At 36.5% G+C, this 27,120-nt stretch overlaps 2 protein-coding genes across 3 annotated transcripts; one reads left to right on the top strand and one right to left on the bottom strand.

The window, feature by feature from the left end:
• Positions 1-8,270: 8,270 nt before the first annotated feature.
• LOC146163768 (transcription elongation regulator 1-like) lies at positions 8,271-22,278 on the top strand. Its single transcript, XM_083382943.1, has 20 exons — positions 8,271-8,534; positions 9,517-9,762; positions 10,261-10,414; positions 10,482-10,556; positions 10,631-10,705; positions 11,612-11,797; positions 12,431-12,498; positions 13,130-13,257; positions 13,669-13,817; positions 13,898-13,964; positions 14,274-14,394; positions 14,478-14,567; positions 14,660-14,778; positions 15,470-15,620; positions 16,634-16,798; positions 17,841-18,014; positions 18,483-18,583; positions 19,175-19,337; positions 19,544-19,644; positions 21,040-22,278. The coding sequence occupies exons 1-20, from the start codon at positions 8,340-8,342 to the stop codon at positions 21,239-21,241; spliced, it is 2,730 nt and encodes a 909-aa protein (XP_083239069.1). The 5' UTR covers positions 8,271-8,339; the 3' UTR covers positions 21,242-22,278.
• Positions 22,279-22,298: 20 nt separating this feature from the next.
• Positions 22,299-26,557, bottom strand: LOC146163767 (E3 ubiquitin-protein transferase MAEA-like). 2 transcript variants are annotated; one of them, XM_083382941.1, is made up of 9 exons: positions 26,451-26,557; positions 26,119-26,304; positions 25,886-25,954; positions 25,545-25,679; positions 25,090-25,289; positions 24,783-24,840; positions 24,299-24,483; positions 23,553-23,742; positions 22,299-23,046 (listed from the first exon to the last, which is right to left on the bottom strand). In XM_083382941.1, exons 1-9 carry the CDS (start codon positions 26,547-26,549, stop codon positions 22,951-22,953), a joined length of 1,218 nt encoding a protein of 405 aa, XP_083239067.1. In that variant the 5' UTR covers positions 26,550-26,557; the 3' UTR covers positions 22,299-22,950. The 2 variants fall into 2 exon arrangements, with proteins under 2 accessions (XP_083239067.1, XP_083239068.1); XM_083382942.1 differs by lacking the exons at positions 25,545-25,679; positions 25,886-25,954.
• Between the last annotated feature and the right edge of the window lie 563 nt (positions 26,558-27,120).

Here is a 27,120-nt window from a genome sequence, read left to right as displayed (position 1 = left end):
ATTGTGCGTCTTAGAGTTACAAAGTAAAAAACAACCTTTTTTGTTATTGCTAAGAAAAAAAATCCTCGTAATGACTGCAGAAGGTTCACCTAATTCTGTTTCTCGGGGAAAAGGCAACAACTTTGCAACACACTCCAGTACATGACTAAATATGCACCGGTAGCCAATTCCATTCGCATGCCTAAAAAAAAGTTCGGGAAAATACAGATACATCGGTGGTCGTTTTGCTTGTGCAGAGAACAATTTATGCATATTTTTAGACAACACAAACATTAAGTTAGATGTTTAACATGGTTAACCCCCGAAAGTTGCCTTGCAAAACACAAGGGTTTAAGTTTAATTTCATAAATATTATTTCGTATCGTATTTTTCTCACTGGTTTGAACCACTGGTATACCGTATCAGCAGTATGCAGTGGATAACAAAAAATCTCTTGGAATTATGAACTAATCGAGTCTTAATTACGTCACTTGTCCGCAAACAGCACAAGGTCTAGGTTTTGGGTGCGTCGTTATGGAGTTTACCTATAATTGTATTACACTATATTTGAAAAAAACAAGATAGTTACATAAACAGGGTTCGCTGAAACGGTATGGTTTCGGGGAAACGGTGTGGTATAAATATTGTTTTGTCCAACTTAACACAAATATACTTTTGTTTGCAAAAACATAAAGTTGGTTTAATGGCGCAATAAAGTCATCATTTATAACTAACAGCACAGTTTTTTTTAATTTTATTTACTTAAACATTTCAACCGTACTTTTACAGCGAATCCATTTTATGTGTAGGCCTATATAATCTATCTAGCTTTTACAGTTGGACTGTTTTACTTTTTTACTGGATTTGTATTTTAAGCTAAAAAACATAAATGAAGAAAGCAACCTCTGAATATGCTTGTCGATTAGCTTGTTTCCCGACAATTTTATAAAATAGCAGTTCGTTTTCCCTGAAATAAGGGTTTTCAAAGTTATAGTTAACACACACAGCGCACCCTTGGAAAAAGTGGAAAATATATCAGGCGCCATGCAGAATGAAATCCGTTCACATGTAGATGAGTTAACGCCTATAGCTATGCCCAATTAGTCAAAAAAATTACTGGGATCATTATTAAACGCATATTCTACATTTTAATATTGTACGGCCACTGTAAAAAACATAGGACAATTTATTAAAGAGTTCAAGATCAAGAGAAAATACAGCTTAGTGAATGTCGTTTAAAACAGTTTACGTTAATAGTTTAGATTAGAACTTTTTAGACGCACCTGTTCTTAACTTCTTGAACTCTAGACAGAGTCACTTCAATCAGTTGATATTGCTTGTTGAGTATATTTACAAATCTCAGTAGGCTACACACGATAACGTAACATGGTAATTCAAGTCGTTAGATCAGGGGTTATCTTAAACTTTTTTACCACGAACCCCTGTTTTTTTGCTTCGCGTGGACCACGGTAGGCAAGAAATTTAAAAAAATGACGTCATAAATTTACGCGACAATGCAAATAGATATTTGTAGAAGCCATTTTGTCATATTGTGTTTACACAGAGAATTTTTGTTTTAATCGATGTGTCGTAACGGAAAATTTTCAGTAAAAATCTATGGCCTAAATTCTTTGTAACCATATTCTAATGTTTACGTTACTCCTTGCAGCCAATGTGCAAACGATAAGCGGAAAGTTTTCGGTAAAATTCCGTTACGTAGATTTCTTGCAACCACATAATATTTGCAGCGAACTTGCAAAATTCAAATTGTTGACACCAATTTTTATGCGTCAAGTTATTTACATCCGTTTTTTTGTATATGTTTCAAAACACCGCGGTCTGAACATTAGTCGGTTTCCCCGGTTGTGTGATTTTTAAACTGTTGACATTTTAACTGCAGACAGAGGCTGTTTCGCAATCGCATTTTGACGTAAAATTTGTATGTTTCGCGTAAAATTTGTATGTTTCGCGAGAAATAAGTGTGAAAAAGGTTTAAACCACGCCTTGTTATCACGTGATATTTTGTTAAGTATTATAAGAATTAATGACGTAAATCTTTCTTTATCGCAGAAATTTTCTTAACTGATTCTCGTCTATAAATAGCGTGTTCAATTAATATAAAATGGCTTTTATAGCTACTACTCAGACAGCAAACTCGAGTGCTTTTGTGACTGAACCAGAGAGAGGCTTTTACAGCTTTGACTGAAGACAGCAAAAGTTGACTGTTCATGTATCTGAACTAAAGGAAAGAATTGGACCTGAATGGCCTCACGAAGACAGGCCATCTCAAATCTTGTAGGAGTGTGGTCGATTCATCTTGGCAATTATATAAATGAAGACTCATTAAACCGACCCACACCCTCCACAATTGGCGCGACCCGAGTGAGGATCGAAGAACCCATTAATCTGGACTCACCCCCTCAAATTGATGCCCGCGAGTGAGGAACAAACCACCTGCAAACTACTTTCCCAAGAAGACTGAAGAAACGAAGCTCAAAAAAAAAAAAAATGTGCCTTAATCTGTATGGACCACCTACAAACGGCCGCCTAAAAACTGTCATGTTTGGAACTTGCAAGAAGCCAGCTTTAGAAGAAAATAATCTCATCGAAAGATACGTGAAGAGACGCTCCATAGCGTCAGCAAAGCATTTGCTTGGAATTCGAAACACGAAATACAAACAAGCGTTGTCGATAAAGACATCACCACCGTTTGGAATCATGGAAAACGAAACGGAATTATGGATTTCACAATAACTGATTCTGCCTAGTTTATCAGGTGAAAATCTTATACTTTTAATATATATATGTATAATTATTAAAATACCGACCGAAAGGTCTGTAAATTGTTTTAGTGCGACTTTTTATTAAACCATTATGTATCGCATTTCGCAAATTATGTATAGTCTATATCTATGAAGTCTAAGCTTAAACATCGATCGCACGATCTTTTGATAAATGTTAAAAGAGCTTAATTTTTGTGCTTGGAGCTCAACAGTTTGAAATCAACGCGTTAAACTTGTGAATCACGACTTAATTTTGTTGTGCACGAAATAATTTCGTGTTAAATTTCCGAATTCTTTTAAACATTTGGTACGTTTTGGGTTTTTGTCTGTTTTTCTCTCATCACGCAGCCGCGTTTACACACGAGTTTAAACATCTCGTATCAAGCATAATGATTTATCCACACGCGAAACATTAGCTTTCAAATCACAACTTCAGGAACACCCCATTTCCTGCCTTTTGTTGAAAGCAATAGTGAATAAGCAGCAACTTCAAAGCGTATTTTCTTGTGATGCGTCGTTATTTTAAAACTAACATTGAACGAATTGTGCAAACTAAAAAAAATGCAAATTTTTAAGGAAATGTTGCTCAATGTTAAAAATCAATAGAATTTAATTTTGTATTGAATCGCAAAAGATGTAACGTGAGTAATTACAAATTGCAGTAATTAATTGTCTCAAACTTTAAGTGTAACCTGTCGCGCCTATATATATATAAGTATAAAAAATATGTGTGTCTATAACCAAAATGTTAATAACCTAAGTTTGAAGTGTTGCAATAAAAATGTTCCAGACATACGAACACACATCTGCCGAAAAATATTTCGCATTTTTCAGAATACAAAAGCACGTTGGACAGCGAAAGGTCACAGCACAGCGCAGCGCACAATGAATGGCTTTCCGGTGACGTCAAAATTACAACGCACCAAACAGGGAGTTTCCCCTGCTGCCGCACAGATCGCCTGAAAAGCTCAATCCACAGCAATGCAATGGTGTGTCAAGCACACAACAATTTCGAGCAACTCAGCGAACGCTGACATCAAAGTCCTCGGTTGCTAATTCAGGCACCAAAGAGAAAACTTTCTCGAGGAATCAGGAATCTGACTAAAACAATTGCGCAAATGCGTTATGTGATCGAACAATTTTCGCGTCCACGTGTCCACACACATTTCACAAACAAATAACCAGCTTTTAATATGCAAGCTGTTCCAAAATCTAGCGTGGGAATATTTGTAGAAGCCATTTTGTCATATTGTGTTTACACAGAGAATTTTTGTTTTAATCGATGTGTCGTAACGGAAAATTTTCAGTAAAAATCTATGGCCTAAATTCTTTGTAACCATATTCTAATGTTTACGTTACTCCTTGCAGCCAATGTGCAAACGATAAGCGGAAAGTTTTCGGTAAAATTCCGTTACGTAGATTTCTTGCAACCACATAATATTTGCAGCGAATTTGCAAAATTCAAATTGTTGACACCAATTTTTATGCGTCAAGTTATTTACATCCGTTTTTTTGTATATGTTTCAAAACACCGCGGTCTGAACATTAGTCGGTTTCCCCGGTTGTGTGATTTTTAAACTGTTGACATTTTAACTGCAGACAGAGGCTGTTTCGCAATCGCATTTTGACGTAAAATTTGTATGTTTCGCGTCAGAAATAAGTGTGAAAAAGGTTTAAACCACGCCTTGTTATCACGTGATATTTTGTTAAGTATTATAAGAATTAATGACGTAAATCTTTCTTTATCGCAGAAATTTTCTTAACTGATTCTCGTCTATAAATAGCGTGTTCAATCAATATAAAATGGCTTTTATAGCTACTACTCAGACAGCAAACTCGAGTGCTTTTGTGACTGAACCAGATAGAGGCTACTCACCCGAACCGCAGCAAGCGGACAGAACAGGGTTTGTACGCCGAGAACCAGAGTTCTCGCCAATCAGTTCTGCAAGCTCAGATTCAAGCAGAAATTCTCCTGTCCAGAAGGTACGTAAACCCTTCGTTAATCTTGATAGACTTCAAGCATCTACTTCAGCAGCTGCTAATCATACAGCGAAAATACAATTGAGCAAGCCATCTCGAGGTCCAAGAACTCCACCTTTGATTAGACGAATTTCAGGATCCAGATCGCCCATAAGATCTAGATCACCATCAAGCAGAAAATCACAATCAAGCAGAAGATCACCACCAATAAGAAGATATCCATCGGAAAGAAGAAACAATTACAGAAGAAATAGCCACGAACGTTCCCCGGAATCCGAAGATTCTTACGAACTGTATATCCCGCCAGCTCCAAGACCTTCGTGGCGAATCCACGTCCCGTTTAGTGCAGGCACATCAAGAGAGCAAATTGCTTCCGATCGGCTACTTGAAAATCAGGAATCTTGCCCTTTTGTCGATTCTTATTTCAAAGCTCGTGCAGTAACTACTCAACAAATCAGACTTCAAAACGGATCTTTTGAGGCCATTATCAAGAGGACGGCCTTTGACCATTTTGCTATTCCTAGCATCAGAGAATTCCGGCATATCAGCAATATAGACAATCTTGGAATTGTGGCTGTGCATTCTCTGCAAGCCAACAACGAACCAGGAGACGTGTTCGTGTGGCGATCAAGTCATACTCCAACATCTATTGAAGGCAAGGTCTTAACAGAGACGTTCTTGGCATTAAGAATATTCCTTAGTGTTCCATTACGTCTTGTAACAAGTCTTGTTTCTTCATATTCATAACTATGCTAATGATTTAAGGAAAATGGAGGCTAAATACATTGAGTACTAAAACTTTGCCAGTGGTGAAAAGCATTGGTTGTTTGAGTTGAGTCTAAAATTGAATGATCCCCCGTAGACTGTCGCTTTACAACAATAGATTGGTGTTTTTGTAATCAGTGCTTTAAATTATACACAAGCTATAATAACAAGGCACGTCGAATTAGGATAATGAAATTTAGACCAGCGATTTTTCTCAAAAAATTGCCTGGTGGACCCGTAGCAATTATGCTAAAATTTTCCGGCCCAAAATATTCAGTACACTAGTGGAGTAACGATTCTTTCTAATGTGACAACTTTCTAACCTGAGTGAACGATTCGCTGACATCAGGTATAGGACAGCATAATAAATGTGTTTTTATGTCACGAGGTGCATCATAAAATACGTTAAATCAGGGGTTCTTAAACTTTTGGACCCCTAATTTATTTTTTGAACAGCGGACCCCTAATTTATTTTCGTGGCGTGGACCACGGTTAGCACGAAATTTACAGAGAAGACCTCATTAATTGCCGTAATAATACAAATTCAGAAATTCGCTGATTTTGATCTAAAAAATGTGAAGTGTAATGGAGTCAACACTCCGTGCAAAACCATTTCATTTTATAAACACATTTAAAAATTGATTACTTCTTAAATGCACTAATATTTCCAATAGACCTTCATGGACCCTCTAAAATCAGTTCGCGAAGACCCCCAAGGGGTCCATGTATCCCAGTTTATTGCTATACGGACCCCAGTTGGTCCGCGGAGCCAAGTTTGTAAACCGCTGATTTAGGCATTTTTTTTACAAATTAATATAAGTTGCTATAAAGAACACGTTGCCACGCGATAGAACGCCATTATGGTATTGTAGCCTATGCGGCCACCTTGATACCTTATAGAAAAAATGTTTGAAAAGTTTTTAGAAGTATTGTTCCTCGTTTAATGTTCTGATTCACTGTGGTAGGCTACGTGGAAAAAAGTAAGCCGGAAGAGTAGCCTACGGTGTTGATCCGCCGTGCCGGTAAAAACGTGTTCTTTATTACCTGGCCACAGAGGCGCAGTTAGGGGGGGGGGGGCGGTGAGGTACATATGTCCCTGGGCGCCAAGGTACAGGGGCGCCAAAATGAAACTTACAAATGCCAAAAGGAGGCTGTTTCTTCTTTAAATACAATGTTCTATTAAAATTTGAATAGTTTTTCCGTATAAAGCAAGGTATATTATGTTAAGGTAATATAAAATATGATTAAACATGAAGAAAGGGCGCCTATTTTATAGTTTGTCCCCGGGCGCTAAATAGACCTCTGCCTGACCATATCCCTTCTTCACCAGGTAATACCGATGTCTATTTGAATAAATGCAAACTAAGATTTATCTTACATATATTTGAGCATATAACATCTAACGACAACCCCAGGTTTCCAAAGTTACTTGTATTAGACATACTTTGTGACGTATTCTCCTCTGGTTTACGGTAGGAAAATATTCCTATTTTTACCCCCACACACCAAGCATGGAACGCGATGCACTGGTATACAAAACAAAACCGGTGTTATATAGATTTGATTCGGCCTGGCTATTTTACACGTCTATTTTAGAACGATAGAAGGGAGCCAGAGTAAGAGTCCCAAGAGTGTAAGAACTAAATGGCATATAAGGATTTACCGTCCTAAACTATGATTGATTTTAAAACACTTACATTTTGGTAATCGCTGTGTTAAAAAGATGTCGTATTATTTACCCAAAGAGTTTATAATCTCTTTGATTTTTTGATTTACCGTAAGGCGGAAATTATGCCATGTAACAGTGATTTTACATTTTTGCTAGGATAAAACACTAAATAAACTTCCTATATTATAAATAACTTGTTTATATATTTTTTCAATAATGAAAACTATAAAGATGCCGAATCATCTCTACACAAATGATACAAAATGAAAAAAATGCACACAAGTGTATATGAAGATACATTGATTTTTTATACGTTGGTAAACCGCTCACGCGTTTTTTTAATCTACCTGCACTACTTCAATACTTCGTTCTGACTAAACTAGAGCAGGCAGCAGGGATGGAGAATCAATAATCTGTTTTTTGATAAATAAATGTTTTACAATAGCTTCGTATCTAGAATAAATGGTTCAGAAAACTAAATGGACGCACGATTCGCAAACTAGGGCAGCAAGTTAACTGCAGGAAGCTTTGCTGACAGCCACGGATTTAATTACTATTTATCAATAAAATACAAACAGCGAAACACAAAACATATGCTTTACAACAGTGCTTCTTAACCTTTTTTAGTTTGTTCACCTCTAGCATATATCTTCAGTTTTAATTCACCATTTTGTCTGATCTGATAAAACTATCTCGTGTATATATAAGAGCACAAAATGACTTCGGTTGTTTATATTTTTGTTAAGATCGACTTAAGCTAAGTTTTACCATTGCAAATCTACAATTTCTCCAGTCCAGAGATATAAAGTTACACAACACAGTCACCAAATTCATCATCTCATCCATTTCTGACGGTTCACCCTTATTCACCCCTTTTGGTTGGTTCATCCCGGCAAAAATTTTATTCACCTTGGGGTGAAGCATTCATCTGATTAGGAAACACTGCTTCACCGAATACGAAAAAAAGATGTTATATTACTTTGTAGGCTAAATGCTACAGGTGATGTGTAGGTGTACCATAAAATTGAGAAACACTGATAATTATAGACCAGAATCAAAATAATTAAACTTACTTTATAATTTTCAGTGTGTGTCATAAGTGCTTATTTGTTTAATTGTCTAGGAGCATTAGTTCGAAAAATATATCTTGTCACTAAAAGAAGATGAATAACAATATGCGGGGGCCTTTTGGGCCACCCAGGCCTGGAGTGCCAGGTCCAAGATTCGGTGGAAATTTCCGTGGCCCAGGGCCGGGTGGTTTTATGCCTATGGGCCCAGGCCCGAACCGACCTCCTTTTGGTGGACCACCTTTTGATGAAAACTTCGGCCCAAGAGTAATGCGCCCAGATGGACCAATGGTAAAACCACCTCAGCCACTATTCACAAAGTATAGGGAAATAGGCCACTTACCAAACTAACAAGTATTTTTTTTAGTTAATAATAGCCACTAGTCAGTAGGGTTCCTGATTTAAACGGGATTGAAAAAAAAAATTCCCAGGAATCCCGGAGATCTTGACAAAAAAGTATACCTAATTATGTCATTGTAATGTTTAAAATTATTTTATATTAACTCAAAACACTTAATTAGTCGTATTTATGTTCTGTAGTATTGCTTCTGCAATCTTACAAGACCTTCTCTTATTAAAAGCTGCACCCTTATTTGTTTTTATTTAAAAAAAGCGCATTCAGGGCACATTTTTATTGGTAGAATAAATTTAATTAAGTTTTTCCGCTGGTAAGCGCAAATAAAACAAATCCGGCAATGACTTTAATAGGTTTTGTAATATTTTTTTCTTTATATCAGTCAAAAACGACTAGTTTTTTTTAATTTTGCTATGTTACTGAATAACCGGAAATATAAAAAAAATTCCTTGGATTCGGGATCATTGATTTGCGGGAAATCCCGGGGAGGAATCCTACTAGTGCAAGCAAACCGAAATGTACAGGGCAAAAAGCAAAGAAGCCATTTTCAAAGCTATTTGTCTGGCTAAGTGGGCTAACAACAAGTGTTTTTAATATACAGTAGTAAATTGTCAAAAATTAGCAAACCTGGCCGAAGTAAACCTAATAATACCACAACCATAGCATATACGCTAAACTCAATGTTAGCCCACCACATTAATTTATAAACATTGGTGTATTCGAAACGGTCTAGCAAATACCTTTTGCTATCACTAAATTATGAAATACTGTCAAGTTTTTCCCACAAATTTTTTGATATCCTGGCTGCTTGAATACTCCATTTGTGTACAACAGCTTGTTGATTTAGGCATGTTTATTCCTTGCTTTGCTGAAAAAATTCAGTTTTAAACAATTAACATCAACTTTATTTTTGTATAGAATATCCCACCAGGTCCGGGTGGGTTCATGGGTCCCATGCCAGGCATGCATAGACCACCAATGCCAGACGGAATGATGCAAATGCCTCCAAGACCTCAAAATATGCCAGCAATTGACCCCAACAAAGAAATCTGGGTTGAAACTCTTTCACCAGAAGGAAAGATTTACTACTACAATGCGAAAACTCGGCAATCAGTGTGGAAAAAGCCAACTGATGCAAATGTCCAAATCATAAAACAGAATGAGGTTGGATCATTTTTTTATTTACCTAAAAGGTTTTGTTTATAAAATAGTCAAGACTGTGACATGATATATACGTTAGACCTGTGATTCTGTCTGTCCAAAAATCATTACCCCTCCCCCCACAAAAAAATAATAATTACCAAATGCCAAAGTTATTATTACTCACCCAATAGTAAGGTGGCATCGGTGCTGACCTAATACAAAATTCAGCGATATTAGGAATAATATATGGTCTAAAGTAAAGAATCTACCTTTGAAGTGGAATTTATCATATTAAAAGCAATAGGTGAACAACTTAAGGTAACTAAATTATTAATGCTGAAAGACATTTTGACTCATAACATGACAAAAGTTACCTTAGAATGTTCCATTTCAATCTTTTTTCCTTGTTTTGGACGTATTAAAGATATATTGGTTATCAAACCTACCCTGCCTGTGATATGCGGCAGTTATGTTTGCATCTTTTTGAGCATAACATATTTTGTTCTGTACATGTTTTAGGCTCATTCATTGGCTACAGCAGGCCCATTTCAAAACATGGGAAACCAAAACAACCAGGGTCCTGGTGACAAAACTTCTTTGGACTTTAAACAAAATGAACAAAATAATGAAGAAAATCAAAGCAACATAAACTCAAATCAAGAGTCGGACATTAGTAAGTTATATATTTCTGTAACCGCAAAATTTTGTTTACATTAATTTTTTTTCTTAAACAAATAAAGATCTGGAAATGCCAAGTAATGATCAAGACAACAGCAATCCACCCTTTCAACAGCCAATGGTTACTCCAGGCCCAGGTAGTTGCTTGGTTCCACTGTTTGTGCTTGTATTGCCTAAATTGTTTAAACTAAATCAACTTTGCTTTTAATAGGTCCAATTCCAGGAATGATTCAGAGACCAATGGTACCCATGATGATGGGAGTCCCAATGCGACCAGTTATGCCTGGTATGATTACTTTATTAATTGTTTTTCTTTTTCTGAATCTTCTATATTGTAAAAACAGTTTTTACTTGTCTAATACAACTTGCCCATAGTACAATACAATATTATTTCAGTCTGTTTTGAAGAAAACACAGGCAGCTTTTGACGGTCTTTAAACACTATTTAATTATATATTTTACCAGTGAAATCCTTTTTAACATCCAAATCTAACTATGTATTGAACAGTTACGGAATCAAGGCATGTACAATGTGCATGTTATGCAGAATGCAAAAAGCAAACCTTAAAAATATTTCTAAATAAAAAAAACACTGTTTTGCGATGTCTTTCGGAACTGTTTTTTGATTGCTTTCGGTATACTCTTCTGAATATTGCAATAATTAACTATCGTTCTGAAAACCTATCCCAGTTGGCATCATCAGGGATAATGAATTGTATACAAACCGGGAACGGCATACAAAACATACATTTGAAGCAAAAGTATTAGTCAAATGAAAAAGTTAAGTTTGAAGAAATCATGGCTTACACTGAAAAAATATACTTGGCTTTGTTTTTCGACGAATTTAGAGAATTTATGTACAGTTGTGTATAAAGTGGCTCAAAATGATGAAGTCATTAGTCGCAACATCTAATACAGGTTAAGCCTTGATGTTAATGTACTATTTTTTGATAAATTTACCCTAATGTAGAAAACGCTGCGTTTGATTAAAAATCATGGTTGAAATTCCGATATTAATTTAGTATCGGATCAGCCGATACCAACCTAGTATCGAAAGAGTACCGATAGAACCACTTGGCATCGGGTATCGGCTCCGATTTAATATAAAAAAAAATTTTTTATATGCCAAAATGTTAATTTGCACCATGTATTTGTTTATCAAATAGTTTTTTGCAATGTATTCGATATTAAGGAATGATGGGCGGCATGCCGCTCCCTGGTGGAATGCAGCGTCCTTTTATGCCTGGCAGGATGCCTATGATGCCTCCTGGTGGTGAATGGAAGGAGCATAAAGCACCTGATGGAAGGCCGTACTACTACAACATGCGCACAATGGAAACCAGGTGGACTAAACCACAGGAACTGGAAGATGCTGAGAGTAGGTTGAAAAGGGCCGATTCTTTTTTTGCTTGAAATGTATTTTTTTGGCTTATAAACAAATATTTTGTAGGATAAAATCTGATGCTTTTTAGGTTGTTACTACTGTTTTAATTAGAGATAGACCGATATATTGGTTTAGCGATAATATCATCCGATATTTACCTTCCACTGATATATCGGTAGCGGACATCGGTAAATGTAGGCTGATACTTTGGCAAATTTTTTAGTACGAAAATATGATATGATTTTTCCTGTACATCAAACAACTTACCCATTTTTTAATCAAAAAGATTTGGGATTTGGCATCACGCCCAGTTAATATCCAAAATAATAGTTTACCCATTAAAAAAGATATATATTTTTAACTAAAACATTATTTGGATTTTAGTTTCAATTAATTCAACTTTTGAACATTTCCCAGCTATATGAAAAATCGATATCGGGTATCGGGTATCGGTTGACAAAATTGTAAAAAATCGAGTATCGGTATTGGTCAAAAAAGTGATATCGATCTATAGTTTTCATCAGTCAGTCCGAAGGTGTTGCCAGAAAAACTCTAATAATGTAGCATTTTAATATACTATTTGATATTATATTTATATGCTTGTATTATCCTTTTTCATTTTTGCAGAAGCAAATCCCAGTAAACAAGTGGAAACCCAAGTTGAAGTGAAAGCAGAACCAACTAAAATTGAATCTGTGAGTGTGCATAAAACAAGTGAAAAATATATCGAAACTAGATAAATACAGAAGGAGTTAATTTAATTTACTTTTTTATTGTGTATTAATAATACTTTTTCGTGTACCATTAAAAGCATTTATTACGTTACCATCAGGAATTTTTTTTTCATGCCAATGCACAGTACTTTAAGCTACTTGCATAATTGTGAAATTCTTGTTTAAACTAAGAAACAATGAAGGCACTACATTTCACCAGAAAAATATGAATTTAATTTTTCATTTTTAAATTTTTAAACCATAAAGCAGTAAAAATCGTTTTGATGAGTGTTATTAATTCATTTTTTGCTAATATTGTTTTTGTTTCTAAGTCCTTTCGTTTTATACCAATATGAGTTTAAAATAATTTTATGCCGTGGACAATTAAAATGCAAAGATAACGTTTACAAATGATAGCTAAATTAACTCTAATTAGTAAATTTATTTTTAAGATTTGTCCTTGTTATTTAAGGGTACATCTAAGAAAATTACTTTTCAGTTTTAATCAAGAAATGTGACTTATGTTACGTCCATTATCTCTCTAATTTTACCAAAGCAACAAGATTTGTAAAAATGTAAACCAGTTATATCCTTGACTCTGCTTTCTTTTCAGCCCCCACAAAGCGAAGTTCTCGAAAAAATTGCAGCTGCTGAAGAGATTCAAGCAGAACTTTCAGAGGAGGAAAAGGCTCGGCAACAACAGAAACCCATAGCAACCAAGGCAGTATCTGGCACGCCTTGGTAAGCATTTTTTTATTATAAAAAATTATCATGCAGTAATGCTTTTGATATAAAAATATGTTTTGTCATTTTTTACGATAAAAAATGCCATGCTATTGATGTAAAAACATGTTGTACCACCTTAACTTTTTTGGTGAAAAACAATTTTTTTTGTTCCAATAAATTACCATGTATTAATGCTATTGATGTAGAAACATCTTGTACCGCCTTTTATTTTATGGTAGTTGTGTGTGCTGCATAATACAATGAGAATTATTTAATTACCAAGTTTTTGCATGTGCCTCAAAATAAAAATCCTCTAACGGAAATTATTCTCCATTGACCAGCCTCTTTTTTGTAACAAAACTCTTATTGTCTTGTTTTATGAATATTTTATGTAATTGAACGTCAGTATGTATTTGCTTTTTGTAGGTGTGTTGTGTGGACTGGTGATGAGAAGGTTTTCTTTTTTAACCCGACAACTCATCTGTCGATGTGGGAGCGACCAGAAGAATTAACAGGAAGAGCAGATGTGGACGTTTTACTCGCTGTACCTCCACATAAGAGGAAAAGAGAAAAGGGTGAATTAAAGCTGCAGATTTAAAAAGAGTTGCGTTGGCTTTATAATGCCTTTCTAACTAAGTGAAATTAACTATTGTAGAAGCCAACAATGGTGAACCACTGGATGACAAAACTGAAGATGCGGAACCAATTAAAAAGAAGCTCAAGTATTAACAGTTTATTTATTTAATTTTAAACTATCAAATAACCTACCAACTAAAGCAAACATAAATATACTGTTCCTACCAGGCATTGTTTCAATTGTTTAATTGTTCTTTACGTAAAAAAGTTCTTGTTGATTGAATATGGACCGGAGGTGGTTTCTATCATACAAAAATATATTGTTGCCTGAAGAACAACTTTACAATTGTAACGCAAACATGATAATAAATGACACAACTGTTCATCGTTTATTGCACTGTATTCATAAGTCTGCCTTTCTATTTTAAAATGTTTGCGTTTCTTTGCTAAACCAGAGAAGTTGATAGCGAGGAAAAGAGGTTAATTGAGGCGGAAAAACAAGGTGAACGAGATCGAAGCCAATTACCGCCAGAGACCAGACTCATAAAGTTCAAGGAGATGCTCCTAGAAAGACAGGTACTTTAGGCATAAAAAAATCTTTAAAATTTTTTTTTTACTTGTAAAACAGTATTCGTGTTATTTTTTTATTTTCTTTAAAGGTGTCTGCCTTTTCTACTTGGGAAAAGGAGCTCCACAAAATTGTCTTTGACCCACGCTATACCCTCATTGCGCCTAAAGACAGAAAGCAGGTTAGTCAAATGGCGGCAATATTTTCAACCGATTTTTATTTAAACCATTGTGTTTTAATATTACAGTCGTATATTTTGTAACATATTTTTAGGTTTTTGATGACTTTGTCAAAACAAGGGCCGATGTGGAACGCAAAGAGAAAAAAGAAAAGATCCTGAAGGCGCGAGAAAACTTCAAAGGACTTGTTTCAGAAGCTCTTGGCAATAAAAAGTGTGTTTTTTTTTCAAGTTTAGCTAGTGTATGTGCATAATGTTATTATCCTTATTTGGTTGAATATATTTTGAAAAACAATTTTGACAAATTTATTTTTACAGCTTTTGTCAAAAGAAACTTGACTTGATTAATAATATTGAACCTATGTTAAGTAACGTATTCATTTGTTTTATAAAAACCTGTTAACAACTTAATGACTATTCCATGTTTATAGAATATAGATTAATCCTCAAGTATTTAAATGTCTAAGCCAGATGCAATGTAAATCTATCGTGTAACTTTTCAACTAAGTAATGTCCACAGTTGTTCTATGAAAGAAAGATACACAAACATACGTGTACAATGTACAACAACTGTGATCTAGCCCTTCTGAAGTTGTTGTTTGATCAACGATAACGCATTACGTCTCATAGTACACCCGACGCTTTCGCAGACTAACTGAATCTGTCGATCAGTGATGCAACCAACGCAGGCTAGAAAAACAACTAGTCTGCGGTGAGGTTCGAACTCACGACTTTCGGTCATACCGGGACCGTCGCTCTACCAACTGAGCAACAGAGGCTCAGACGGTCTAGAAAACCAATGCTTGCTACATTTTGTTAGTACAAGCAGCCTTGGATGAAATTAATGTTACCTTAAATTCTAATCAAGAAAGAGATTGGTTTAAGTTATAAAATTGAATGTTAAGGATGGGCTTCAGCGAGTTTGCTGCCAAGTATGCGCGCGATCCACGCTACAAGGCTATTGACAAGATGAAGGATCGGGAAGTGCTGTTCAACGAACACGTTAAAGACTCGCGGAAGCAGGCCGAAGAAGACACCCGAAGCAAGGCAGATAAAGTATGGGGGTTCGTCGTTCCACTGTCCTGGGTCAAACTGAGGCTTGTATACAGTAAAAAAATACGCTTGCCACATAAACACAAAATTTCCGGCAATGCGGAAACTAGAAACTATTAATTTGTTATGTAAACTGGTAATTTAGTACGTGGCATTTTTTATAAATCAACACAGTAGCTTATACACGTTTACTCACTTTCAAATTTTTATTGCTTTTATTTGTATACAAGCCTTGGTGATTGGGGTCCCAAATTATTCAAATTCGGCAATCGAGGGCATCAAAGCCTTTGCAAAATTGTCCCCAATTTGTTATTCTATTTAAATAACTCTGTCACTAGTATGTATTGTCTGTGTTGAGAAACGTCTCTGTTTGCTATATACTGCTACTTTAATAGCTGTAAATTTATTCTAAATTTAGCAACAACCAATTTTATAAAGAAATAGTGTAAGGTTTAAGTAGATAGACCAGGTGTGATAATTTCATGATCTCTTTTCTTCAGTCTGAGGTTTTAGCTGGACGCGGAATGCAGTCCGCTTTTTGGTTGGCCGTTCCGCTTTTTACTCTGATCCATCAGCTCTGCAAAGCTCGCACTCTGACTGCACTTTAAGACCTGAATAACTATGAGGTAGAAAGAGTAAATTGTTGTTTATAGTCCCAAATCTGCCTTTTCAGCAACTTAAAAGTATTTTCAACCACCGGTGCACAGTATGCTTTGTTGGTTTTCATAATTTTGACAGAAAGTTAAAAAGTTAAGAAATGGCTGAAGTTAAACAGCCCATTGTATCACATTGAATCAGTCTTCCCTCAGTCTGCAAATCTCTTAAATATGACCAACGATATTATGGCGTTTACATTGCTGGTATGTATTGCATAGTGCATTGTTGTGGTCTCTTCAGTCCCAAATCTCAAGGTAGGTAATCTCCCCTGTCAATGTAACAACGTTTTCACGAACAAAAATGACCTTGATTTAACCCAAACAGTTACCGTTAACGTTTTACTCTTATCTAATTATCAGATCAGAAGCGACTATTTCGAACTAATGGAGGACAAACGTGTACATAAGTATTCAAGATGGTCCAGGGCCAAAGAAAAAATTGAATCAGATTCGCGATTCAATGCGGTGACTAGCTCGTACCAGCGTGAGCAGTGGTGGAACGAATACGTGGCTGCCAAGTCAAAGGTATTGAAAATAAGTAAACCTGCTGCTTTGAATTCTACCGCGGAAGCTGCAGACAGTGATGTCGTTACTTAATTTAACGAAAAAAAAATGTTGATGCGCTTATATTTTTAAGAATATGTATTTGTAAACAAAATTGAAAGCGTGCGAACCCTAATAATTTTTAAGAACTGGAATAAGTATCCAACTCTTGGTAACTGTCAAACTTTAATTTTAAATAGTTGTTGTAATTTTTCATACTAGTTTTATCAAGTTAAAAGCGCAAATACGCAATTTCCGAAGCTGAAAATTGTGTTAAAGTAAAAAATAATTTTGTAGATAAGCTGTAAGTTGCGCAACACAAAATCGCCAGGGCTTCCCAAGGCTTGAGCTGCTGTCGTGCAACAAGTTCTTGGTGTCACAAGTACAGGCCTAAATTTGTTTCCCTGAAATTTTCGCATAACTATTGTACTTGCTGGCTTTCGATATGCAAATGGGAAAATTTATAGAACACAATCAACAAGAGCTGCATCAAACCTCGGCAAATGTGTGTAGAAGCAGACAACGAGATGTTCTGTTTAAGAGTAATACCACGATTTGCGAGATATTTGTGTGAATTCAAATTGCTCCCAGACTCACAGTCATTGCTGCAGAGTCCGTTAAAAGAGTCCGGCTTCCCAAGTGTGTTGTTTTGTCCCGTCCCGAGTCCAGTGTCGACTCCACAGCCTTTATTTCACTCATTTACGTAATCAATTCAAAGTAAGGTAGACATTCGGAAACCCACCCCGAGATCTGTCAAATAATTGGCCCACCCACAATACTTGGTTGGAAAATATCCCATCTTTACTATTTGCAGTTTGCGGCTTTATCAGTCTCGAAAATCTGGTACTGCGCATGAGCAAGTCGGACTCGGGATTCGTATAGTGTTACTCGAGTCCCAAATTCGACTCCAGCAAAATAAAATAACTACGCAGCCCTGCTTACAGTACAAGAACTCCTTGCCTATAAGATCGAGATTCTCAATTTACTATGTTTTATGCCTAAAACAACTCGTCGTCCTTTCCAGACGGACGAGAGCGACGAAGCTGCTCGCAAACGACGCGCCGAGGAAAGCCTGAGAGCTCGCGCCGAACAAGTGGAGAGGGAGAAGGCCGAGACGAGCCGCGAGATCGACTCGGAGCGACAGAAGCACCGTCTCGAGGAAGCCGTGCAGCACTTCAAGGCCCTCCTGGCCGACATGGTGGGTGATTGCTGTTTTTCTTATATTTGTTTCTACAGAGAAGCGGCATTCGGAAATGCAGCACGCGGCAATGTTGTAAACAAAGTCATTTTTAAATCTAATTATTTCTTGACATCTGAAAAGTAATTTCCCGAGTCAAATTTGAATTAGTTCTAACTTGATAGCAAAAACTGTTACATGTTCCAAAATGGAGGAAATTAACGATTTTTAGCATAACTTTCAAGGAAATTTATTTGTCCTACCGAATTAATTCAATGCAACTCTTTGTAGAGCAGAGAATAAAACAGTGAAACATACATTTACAATTGATTCTTCTGTGCGTCGTTGGACCACCAAGTTCTTCATACGGCAGATTTAAATAGGCAACACATATTTTGTGGTTACAAAAATTCTTATATATTTTAGTTAAATTATCGTTGCATGTTTGTGGATATTGCTATCTCACGGTCATACTTGTCGTTCTTTCAGGTGCGCAACACGGATTTGTCTTGGTCCGAAGTCAGGCGCAATCTCAAGAAAGATGGACGTTGGGACCTGGCGTCGCTCCTGACAAGGGACGAAAAAGAAAGGTGAAATATAACTTGGTCGATTATGTTATTAGAAAATACAGAAATATTCCAAGATAAATATTAGTGGAACTAAAAACGGCAACCTTTAAACTACAGGTTAAGTGAAACGTGCGTTTTATTTAAATTGGGGTTTAGGATTAGTGCAGACAACAGAGATGTTTTGCGACATGGACATAACTAAGTTGTCAACATATTAAGTCTCTCAAACATATCAAAAACTTTAGCATGAATTCTAAAATTGGCTGATGAGCAAAGCCCCACATTGTTAATGACAGGAAGTTGTTTAACAACGTCATGGAAGTAAACCAACATCTAAGTGGTTGCGTAGAACTCTTTAATCGAGTTGAGCAAGAAATGCTAAATCCCTGTCATAGCCACTTAAAAAACATTTATTTTTAACCAATAATTATAATTTTAATTCCAATTTTGTGCGTTTGTGACTTGTTGAAAAGGCTGCGGCAAAGCATATTCAATATGCATCCTTATTGAGCTTATTCTAATCCAACCTGTTTTCGTACCCTGCGGTCAGTATTCGTTTTGAGAAACCTAATTTTACCCATTAAAACCTGCTTTCCCTTGTTTATAAAACAGGTACTTTGTTAGTCACGTGGAGGCGTTGAACAAAAAGAAACGAAGCGGTTTCAAGCATCTTCTTGATGAGACAAACGGAATCACTCTTACCTCAAGATGGAAGGACGTTAAGAAGCTAATACGGGACGATCCAAGATTTACAAAGTTCTCGTCTAGTGACAGGGTGAGCTATTCATACCTTAGCCGTTCTACCGAAGTAAAACTTGTAAACCTATGAATATTTTTAGTTAACACACAAAATAATTTCCTTACGTCATTAAACTACTTGAAAACGCGTGAAGAACACTATAAATAAAGGGTATTTTAAAGTAATGTACCGTTTAGTCCTTGATCTTTAGGAAATGTTAAGTGTTATGTTTTCCCCCGTAGAAACGTGAGCGGGAATTCGACGACTTCTTAAAGGACAAGTTTGTCGAGGCGAAAGGGGATTTCCGCGATCTGCTTCGCGAATGCAAGCTGCTTACACACAAGTAAGCATGCCAATAGTCTATTTTACTAGTGTATGACATGCTAGTTGTGTGAATGTACGTTTTTTTAAAAAAGGCCAGTAGCACTTATTTGTACTTGGGTGTTTAGGACCAATTTTATGATTGGGCACATGGACCAGCATTATGATTCATTTACCTCCTGATTAAAATAGATAAACGAACTTGTGTAATTTTAGGACAATACAAATCAAAGATTAAGAATTTTTGCTAGATACTGTTTTGTATTGTTCAACATTTTAGTTTTATCCTATGTTTGTTTCTCTCAGAATGTACAACAATCACCATCAAATATTAAGTTATGTCTAGTGCGCGACTAAAACTGTTGTAGGTAGAACCGTGTGATAGTTTTGGAGCATTCAGATAGTTGTTACAATATGTCTGATTGTTGCTCGCGTCAGAAGTAAAATCTTTTGATTGCAGAAGGTATATCTGCTTGAAACAGTACACAAGATGCCTTTGAAAAGGTTACCAAAATTAGTCAGCCTCGTAGTGCAAGTAAGGGCGGCTAGAAAACACACGTAGCCTGCGCGAGGTTCGAACTTACGACCTCCGGTCATATTTTACAGGATTTAGGAGGCAGTGCTGCTATGGTTGTTCCTCGGTGTGCTCCACTCTGAGCCTGTGTAGCCCATTTGGTAAAGCTACGATCCCGGAATGACCGGAGGTCGTGAGTTTTTTTAGCCTGGCCTTGATCAGGCTGACTGATTTTGGTTTTGTGCACTAGTGTTGTAATGACTTAAGTCATTGACTTGACTTAAGTCACTGTTTTCAAATGACTTGACTTGACTTAAGTCCTTTGACCAAAATGATAGTACTTGGACTTAGGTTATTTTGGCCAATAACTTGGGAGTAAATTAAAAGTTTTTCATTAAAATTTATCTCAAGTTTTGCATATTAAACACTTTAATTGCGTGTACTGCGTTTGTGTTTTTTTAAGTTAAATTGTTGCTTATAATCGGACGAGTTTACCCATTTTAATACTTTAACAATTTACTTTTATGTCAATGTCATGACTTGAAATTGACTTGCTCTCATAATGACTTGACTGGGACTTGACTTGGGCAACCGATAACTTGGACTGGGACTTGACTTGTTATTTTTGCAAAAGACTTGACCTGGACTTAGTTCATTTTCAAATGACTTGACTTGGACTTAAGTCATTTCAAAATGACTTGTTTACAACACTGCTACAGTATATAATAATTCGTGCCGTTATTGTTGGCTAGTGCGACTCCAGAAGGACCTGATCACAGAATACACATTGTGTATATGTACGTATCAGTTGCTGTTCAAAACAGTTCATTTAAATAAAGTGGCGGGCCTATATGTTAAAAAATGTATAACTTTAATACAACAATATTGCTGTTTTTCCAAAAGGACCAAGGATGCGATTCGGTCTAACTCGCAGCACAAAAAGGAGATAAACGCGGTCCTGGAGAACGACAAACGCTTTCTGGTGCTCGACTGCGTACCAGACGAACGCGACACCTTACTCAAGTCATTCATTGACGACCTTTACCGCAAGGGTCCGCCCCCGCCGCCAACTGCGTCTGAACCCAACCGGAGGGGCCTCAAGTGAAAACTGCCGCGTTATGGCGTCATCGTGAAGATTTTTTGATCGGTTTACTCTTAGCCATAACAATTCGCTTTTGGTGCGTTTATTAGCAAAATGCTTGTGCGTCGCCAGTAAAAGCATTTGGTTTTATCTCCAAGCTCCAAAGCGATTGCGATTAAAACAAATTGTTTTTCGTGCGATTTTTTTAAGCGGTTAGATGGCGGTAAAAGCGTTTTTGTTTAAGGTAATAAAAAAACGCGGCGGCACGATTTTATGTTGTTCGTTGTGTCCGGTGGTTTTATGTTGTCGGCGTACGGATGTAGATTTTAAAAATAACTGTAAACACGCGAAATAAAATCGTTCGCCTCAACGTTGTGAATACATGTAAAAAATATGCTTTCACTTGCACTTTAGCGTATAGCTTAACACACGTTTACAAACCAAAGTTTTTAATTTTATTTGGCATTCATCGTGAAATAGTCATTATGATTTCATGCAGGCAAGGTCCACCATATTGCTTTATTCTTAGAAGCTACAAAAAACTGTAGTGGCAGTTTGATGATAATAAGGTATGACTCGACAAGACGCAGTTGAATAGCATGAAAATGTCTGCAAGCCTAACAACACGATGTTCACTGGTTTCTGACAGACAATGGTAGAAAAAAGCCCACAGTAAAACATCCGGTTAAGCCTTCGAGCATTACATAGCCTTTGCATATTTTGTGTAGTTTACGTTGATATATATCTAACGAACGATCTGCGATTAAATTAGGTGTGCTAAGAACGTCGTAATCACCTATTTTTGTATTACGTCACACTAAAGTTGTGGCTCTACCATTTGTGTGCGCTTAAATTAGACCTATAACATGTGATTTCTGGAAAAGAGAAAACCCCATTTAAATTAATGTTTAATGTATTAGGTCTCATGAAAAACAGGTTGGTCTGCAATAAGCGAGAAAGTTCCATAGTTTGCGTCTTTCATGTCCAATTTCGTAATTCGATTTTTCTTCGCTTCCACCAATTATTATCTAAAATTTACGGTTGGGTATTTTTACCGAATAAAAAAAAAAAAAAAACCTTTTTTTAAACAAAACAGCTGCACCAATTCAATTCAGTATTGTAAGGTGGTTCTGGCTTCATAAGTGACTGTTTTGGCCACAAGGAAATACCAGACGTGGAGCACCTTGCTCAGTACAACTTAAGTATCTTTCGTTTATGTGTGTAGCAGCGTACAACAAATCACCGAGAACAAAAGAATTTGTCATACAATAAAAGGCCCACCAAACCTGATATCACGTCGTAAAACACATCTGCAATGCTGTTGATAAAGAATACAAACGGTTTCCTTGAAAATTTATATAGCTTTTTATTTTAGGAAGGATATTAGAGACTCGACCAAACCTGTAACAAGCAACATATCAAAAACATTATGACGTAAAATATTGCGACCTTTTAATAAGACATGACATGGCTGAGTTCAGTGTAATTTCCGCTGATTAGTCCACTCGCTAACCAACATACACCGCCTGACGGCGCCTGTGTTATACTGGCAAAAAGTTTTCCAACAAGACGCGCATGGCTTACTAGAAGAGCCTCTGTGCACGTATTTTCCATAAGTTTCGTGACAAGGCCACGAAAAGCTATGGAAAACCGGGTAGTGACGCCATGGTAAGAAACCGGGTAGTGACGTCATGGTGTTAAGACTGGATGATTGACGTCACGACTTTGAGAAATCACATGACGTAGAGCTTTTCGGCGGCGCTGAGATTGAAAACCTTTTTTGTTTTGGGGCACGTTACTTTTCCGTCGACGGCGATTAGCGCGAGTCCCTGTTTAAATATAAACCATGAGTAATAATGTTATAACAAAACGAGGGAGTAAAAATTGCTAAATTTGGAGCCGAGGTTGGCAGTTTACACCAAGCTAAAGCTGGTGGGAAATCGTCGGCTGACTAATATGCAAATAAAAATGCCAGATAAAGTGAGAACACTTTAAACGACAGCAGGAACTTCGGCGCTGGCCTAGAATCCAACCACATTTTTGTCCGGGGACTGACATTTAGAGATCGGCCGATATCACTTCTTTTGTTCGATACCGATACCAGAGTTTTTACAATTTTGTGAACCGATACCCGATATCGACATACAGTACTATCAGCCTACATTTACCGATACCGATATATCGGTAGAAGCCAAATATCAGCCGATATTATCGGATAGGATTCTAGACCAGCACCGCAACTCCTATTTTTTTCCGCAGAAACTTTAAGATAGTCAACGTTAAGTAAAAATGTATATATAGTAAAAACATAAATTGGGAAAAACAACAAACACACCTTTTCGCCATATACATAACCGTTAGGAAGCATCATCGGGTGGTTGTATTCGTTCATTAGCTTGCCTGTAATGGAACATATGAGCCTCGACTGTGCGCAGTGGGCGTAGGGCAGAGGCTTAGCGAGCTCGTTGAACATGGGAGAACACACCGGACAATCTGTAGACTTGGTTTCTTCGTTGTAGCATTGACTTGACGGAGGTTTTGTTAAAGAAACTGTTTTTACGATTGACGTTGCGAGATCAGAAAGACTATATAAAACGAGTAAAATAATAAGCAGCACAAGACAAAAGTTTAAACTAGGTCAAATAGACTATTTCTATGCGTTAAAATTCTTTCATGGCGTTTTCGTGCACGTCGAAAATTTAGTATCATTCAAACAATAGCAAAACTTGTCAGAGCACGCCGCTTTTAACCCAAGTTAGTGTGTTTAAAGATTCACCTGGTTTACAATAAAACCCTCTACCCTCTAGTATTTTGACCTCTTCGTATAAACAAGCCTAGTTACTTTTGACGTTAAATAGTATAAATGCTAAAAAAACATAGGAATGTGCCAAATAAACGTTTAATTGATTCAATCGGTAGTTTACTTCGTTAAGGATCGATTTTTTTAATGTGAAAAAACATGAACCAAGTAAAAATGAAAACAAAAACCTAGCTTGGCCCTTGCGAAATCCACTTTGTGATTATTGGCACCTTCGCATCCGTCGAAAGAGTGCAAACAAATATAACCGCACAAAAGGATACTGCGTCTTGAGTCCGGCCAAGCCCGCTTGGAGCGTCACTTTGAAAACCGAAACGTATCCGAGCTGGTAAAGCCTGTAGTTTTCGTACCGGAACTGTTCCTTCAAATTCTGCCAGCGTTGCGCGGAGAAAAGGCTCTTGTAAGGCGATACGTGGGTGTCCGGGTGGAACGCCAGCAGGCCCATGACCTAAATTTGCGCAGTTCGTCTGTTGTAAGTAGGGCTCGCGGCAGCTTCAGGCAAAACATCGCGCACATTCCTGCCGCTGTGGCGCGTCAGCGTTTACCCAAACATACCAGAGCTTCTACAGCACTTTGTATTAAGCTAGGCGCGTTTCCTCTTTTAAACACTCGTTAGAGATGTTTGTCCATCGACAAGCGGTATTAATATAATAGTGGTTACGCAGTACGCACACTTCCGTTGATACATAAGCATATTTTAACAAAGCAAATACAATACACAAAAAAGGAGTTGTAAATCGCTGTTACCTGCTTCACTTCATTGAGCTGAGCCGTGTCAGCACTTGCAAAAAACTTTCGCGAATGACTAAAAACAAAATATATATAATGTTTATTATATATATATATATATAGATAAAAAATAAATAAACAATGAAGGTTTGGAAACGGAAACATTTTTTTAACCTTAATACTAAATTCACATATTAAAAAACTTGAAACATATGCACAAATATTTGATAAAATTAAAAGCAGTTGGCCTCACTTTTAAATCCATAATTCATTGCTCAATTAAATTTATTTTTATTTTATGTTAAGTTATAATGGTATATCATACTTGACTGCTTCCATCCTTGCATTGCCCTTTATTAGCTCAATAAATTGTTGCATATGAAGGTTGAATTCAAGACTGCTCTTAAGCTTTCTTAACCTGGAACGATTGTCATGGCACCAAGCAAGGCATTTTTCACAATCCTGCTGGTCCAAAGACTGCTCTACTTCCCAAGCAGTTATAAACACATCAGTGTTTACTAAGTCCTTAAAACAGAAAACATTTTTGTAGCTTAAATCAGTGTTGTAAACAAGTGGAATGTTATATCGTAGATGTTACAATGCCATGGACAATCTACAGAATTTAGCCATATATAAATGTTTTGCAATTTACAACACCAGTCAAGGTAATACTCTATTGACCTAGGGAAACCAGTTCCCAAATATAATAATATAGTTTTATAACACTGTTTTTGTAAAGCAGCTACTAAGGTTTATCAACATAAACCAGCTTTAACTCACAGAAATGTCTGACTCCTTTGCCAGTTTTATAGCACTGTCGTAAAAACCACATCTCAGTAAGTGGTCAACAACCATTCGGTTAAAGCGCGTCTTTTTCCACTGCTCCACTACACTTGGTATTGGACTATCATGCTCCTGTAATTAAATAAGATGAAATAAAGTTAGATAACCACTTGTGAATAAGTTTGGATGTTTTTTGACAAAAATATTCTGAAATCCCAAATTTAGGTCTGTTGAAATAATTTTCTTAAGCATACGATACTTTTTCCTTTCTTAATTGTATGCAATCGCTTCATCACTTCAAATGCCATCTTAAATTTAGGCCCAATTAGAGGGCTTACTTTTAAATGATCAATTCTTCGTTTGCACAATTTTGCACTTGCTTCCTCAAGTTCAATGGCATCAGCAGCCTGAAACAAATATGAAATATTTATGATAGAAACTAAACCCTTAATGGATAGACTGATTTAGAGAACATTGATAGTTAAGAAACTATCGAATGACAAGTTGATTGAAATATTTACAAATCAAAATTGTATTCAAGCCCACAAATGAATTGAAATATATACATCACCTTTCTTTTCATGGATTTCAGCTTTTCAACAACTCCATCAAGCATATAACAAACCGAACCGTTAGTTGCATTTCCAGATTCCATGCACTTTTCAATTTCATTTAAAGCATTAGCCAAACTATGAAACTCTCTATCGAAGCTTTTTTGTGCTGAGCGAAATCTCTTGTTCAAAATTTCATATGGAACCTTAAATAATATTTAGATTACAAAATTAAGAATGTACCACTAAATATTTACTTTATGAAACATACACAGTATCTAATTTGCTGTAATTTTAGGGTTATTCAAGCATAAGAGTTTTGTTTACATATTTGTTAGTGTTATTTAATAACCTTTAATGTCCCATATTCTTGCACTTTTAAATCCATCCCACTTGAAGTTGACATGTCAGCAATGTTTAGTTTACTCAGTCGTGTTAAGTGCGTGCGCATTCTGTAAAAAACATCACTGCTGGTTCACTACAACGACCGAATATCAAAAGGTTAACTCTAAACCTCAAAGAGCTTCATTTAAAACTAATAGCAATGACTAATCAAACAATATGATCATTTTCTGCGATGCAGTTAATATTGTCTTAAAAGCGGTGCGATCAAAAAAGTTCGTTAATAAGCTTCCAAACTGAGATATATCACCAAATCGCTGTCGGTAAATATTTTCCCTACGTTAATACGAACAATCCCACACAACCTAAAAGTGTAACTGAACCGCATCAGCCAACAAACATCACTAAACCTAACACTACAGCCGATCAACCAAATGACAAATGCAAAGAGGCGGAGTGTGCAATAGAAAAACTAGTGTCGAACAGCTGACTCGCACGCGACCTGATCCATTCACTTCCATTTACGTCATAATGCATCGGTGTAACGTAACAAACTGTGTTATGATACCATAAAAGAGAGTGCACAAGGGTAAACGACTGCTAATTTGCATTGACAGATACAAATCAATAAACGCATTTCGATCCTTATTTGCAAATAAAGAAAAGTATGTTGCCTTTAT

Source organism: Ascidiella aspersa, chromosome 2, assembly GCF_963924565.1.
Source record: "Ascidiella aspersa chromosome 2, kaAscAspe10.2, whole genome shotgun sequence".
Classification (NCBI taxonomy): domain Eukaryota; kingdom Metazoa; phylum Chordata; class Ascidiacea; order Phlebobranchia; family Ascidiidae; genus Ascidiella; species Ascidiella aspersa.
Note: the sequence above shows the minus strand (reverse complement) of the source record. Positions and strands in the feature narration are given on the sequence as shown.

What these genes read in the sequence shown, in the direction of transcription:
- LOC146163767 (XM_083382941.1), bottom strand. Translation starts at nt 26,549, where the DNA reads ATGCGCACGCACTTAACACGACTGAGTAAACTAAACATTGCTGACATG. An exon ending in GAAGAATTGATCATTTAAAA is followed by an intron (nt 25,680 to 25,885) that starts GTAAGCCCTCTA and finishes ATTTAATTACAG; the next exon opens with GAGCATGATAGTCCAATACC. An exon ending in GCAAGGATGGAAGCAGTCAA is followed by an intron (nt 24,841 to 25,089) that starts GTATGATATACC and finishes TTTTGTTTTTAG; the next exon opens with TCATTCGCGAAAGTTTTTTG.
- LOC146163768 (XM_083382943.1), top strand. Translation starts at nt 8,340, where the DNA reads ATGAATAACAATATGCGGGGGCCTTTTGGGCCACCCAGGCCTGGAGTG. An exon ending in GGAACTGGAAGATGCTGAGA is followed by an intron (nt 11,798 to 12,430) that starts GTAGGTTGAAAA and finishes TCATTTTTGCAG; the next exon opens with AAGCAAATCCCAGTAAACAA. An exon ending in AGATGCTCCTAGAAAGACAG is followed by an intron (nt 14,395 to 14,477) that starts GTACTTTAGGCA and finishes TTTTCTTTAAAG; the next exon opens with GTGTCTGCCTTTTCTACTTG.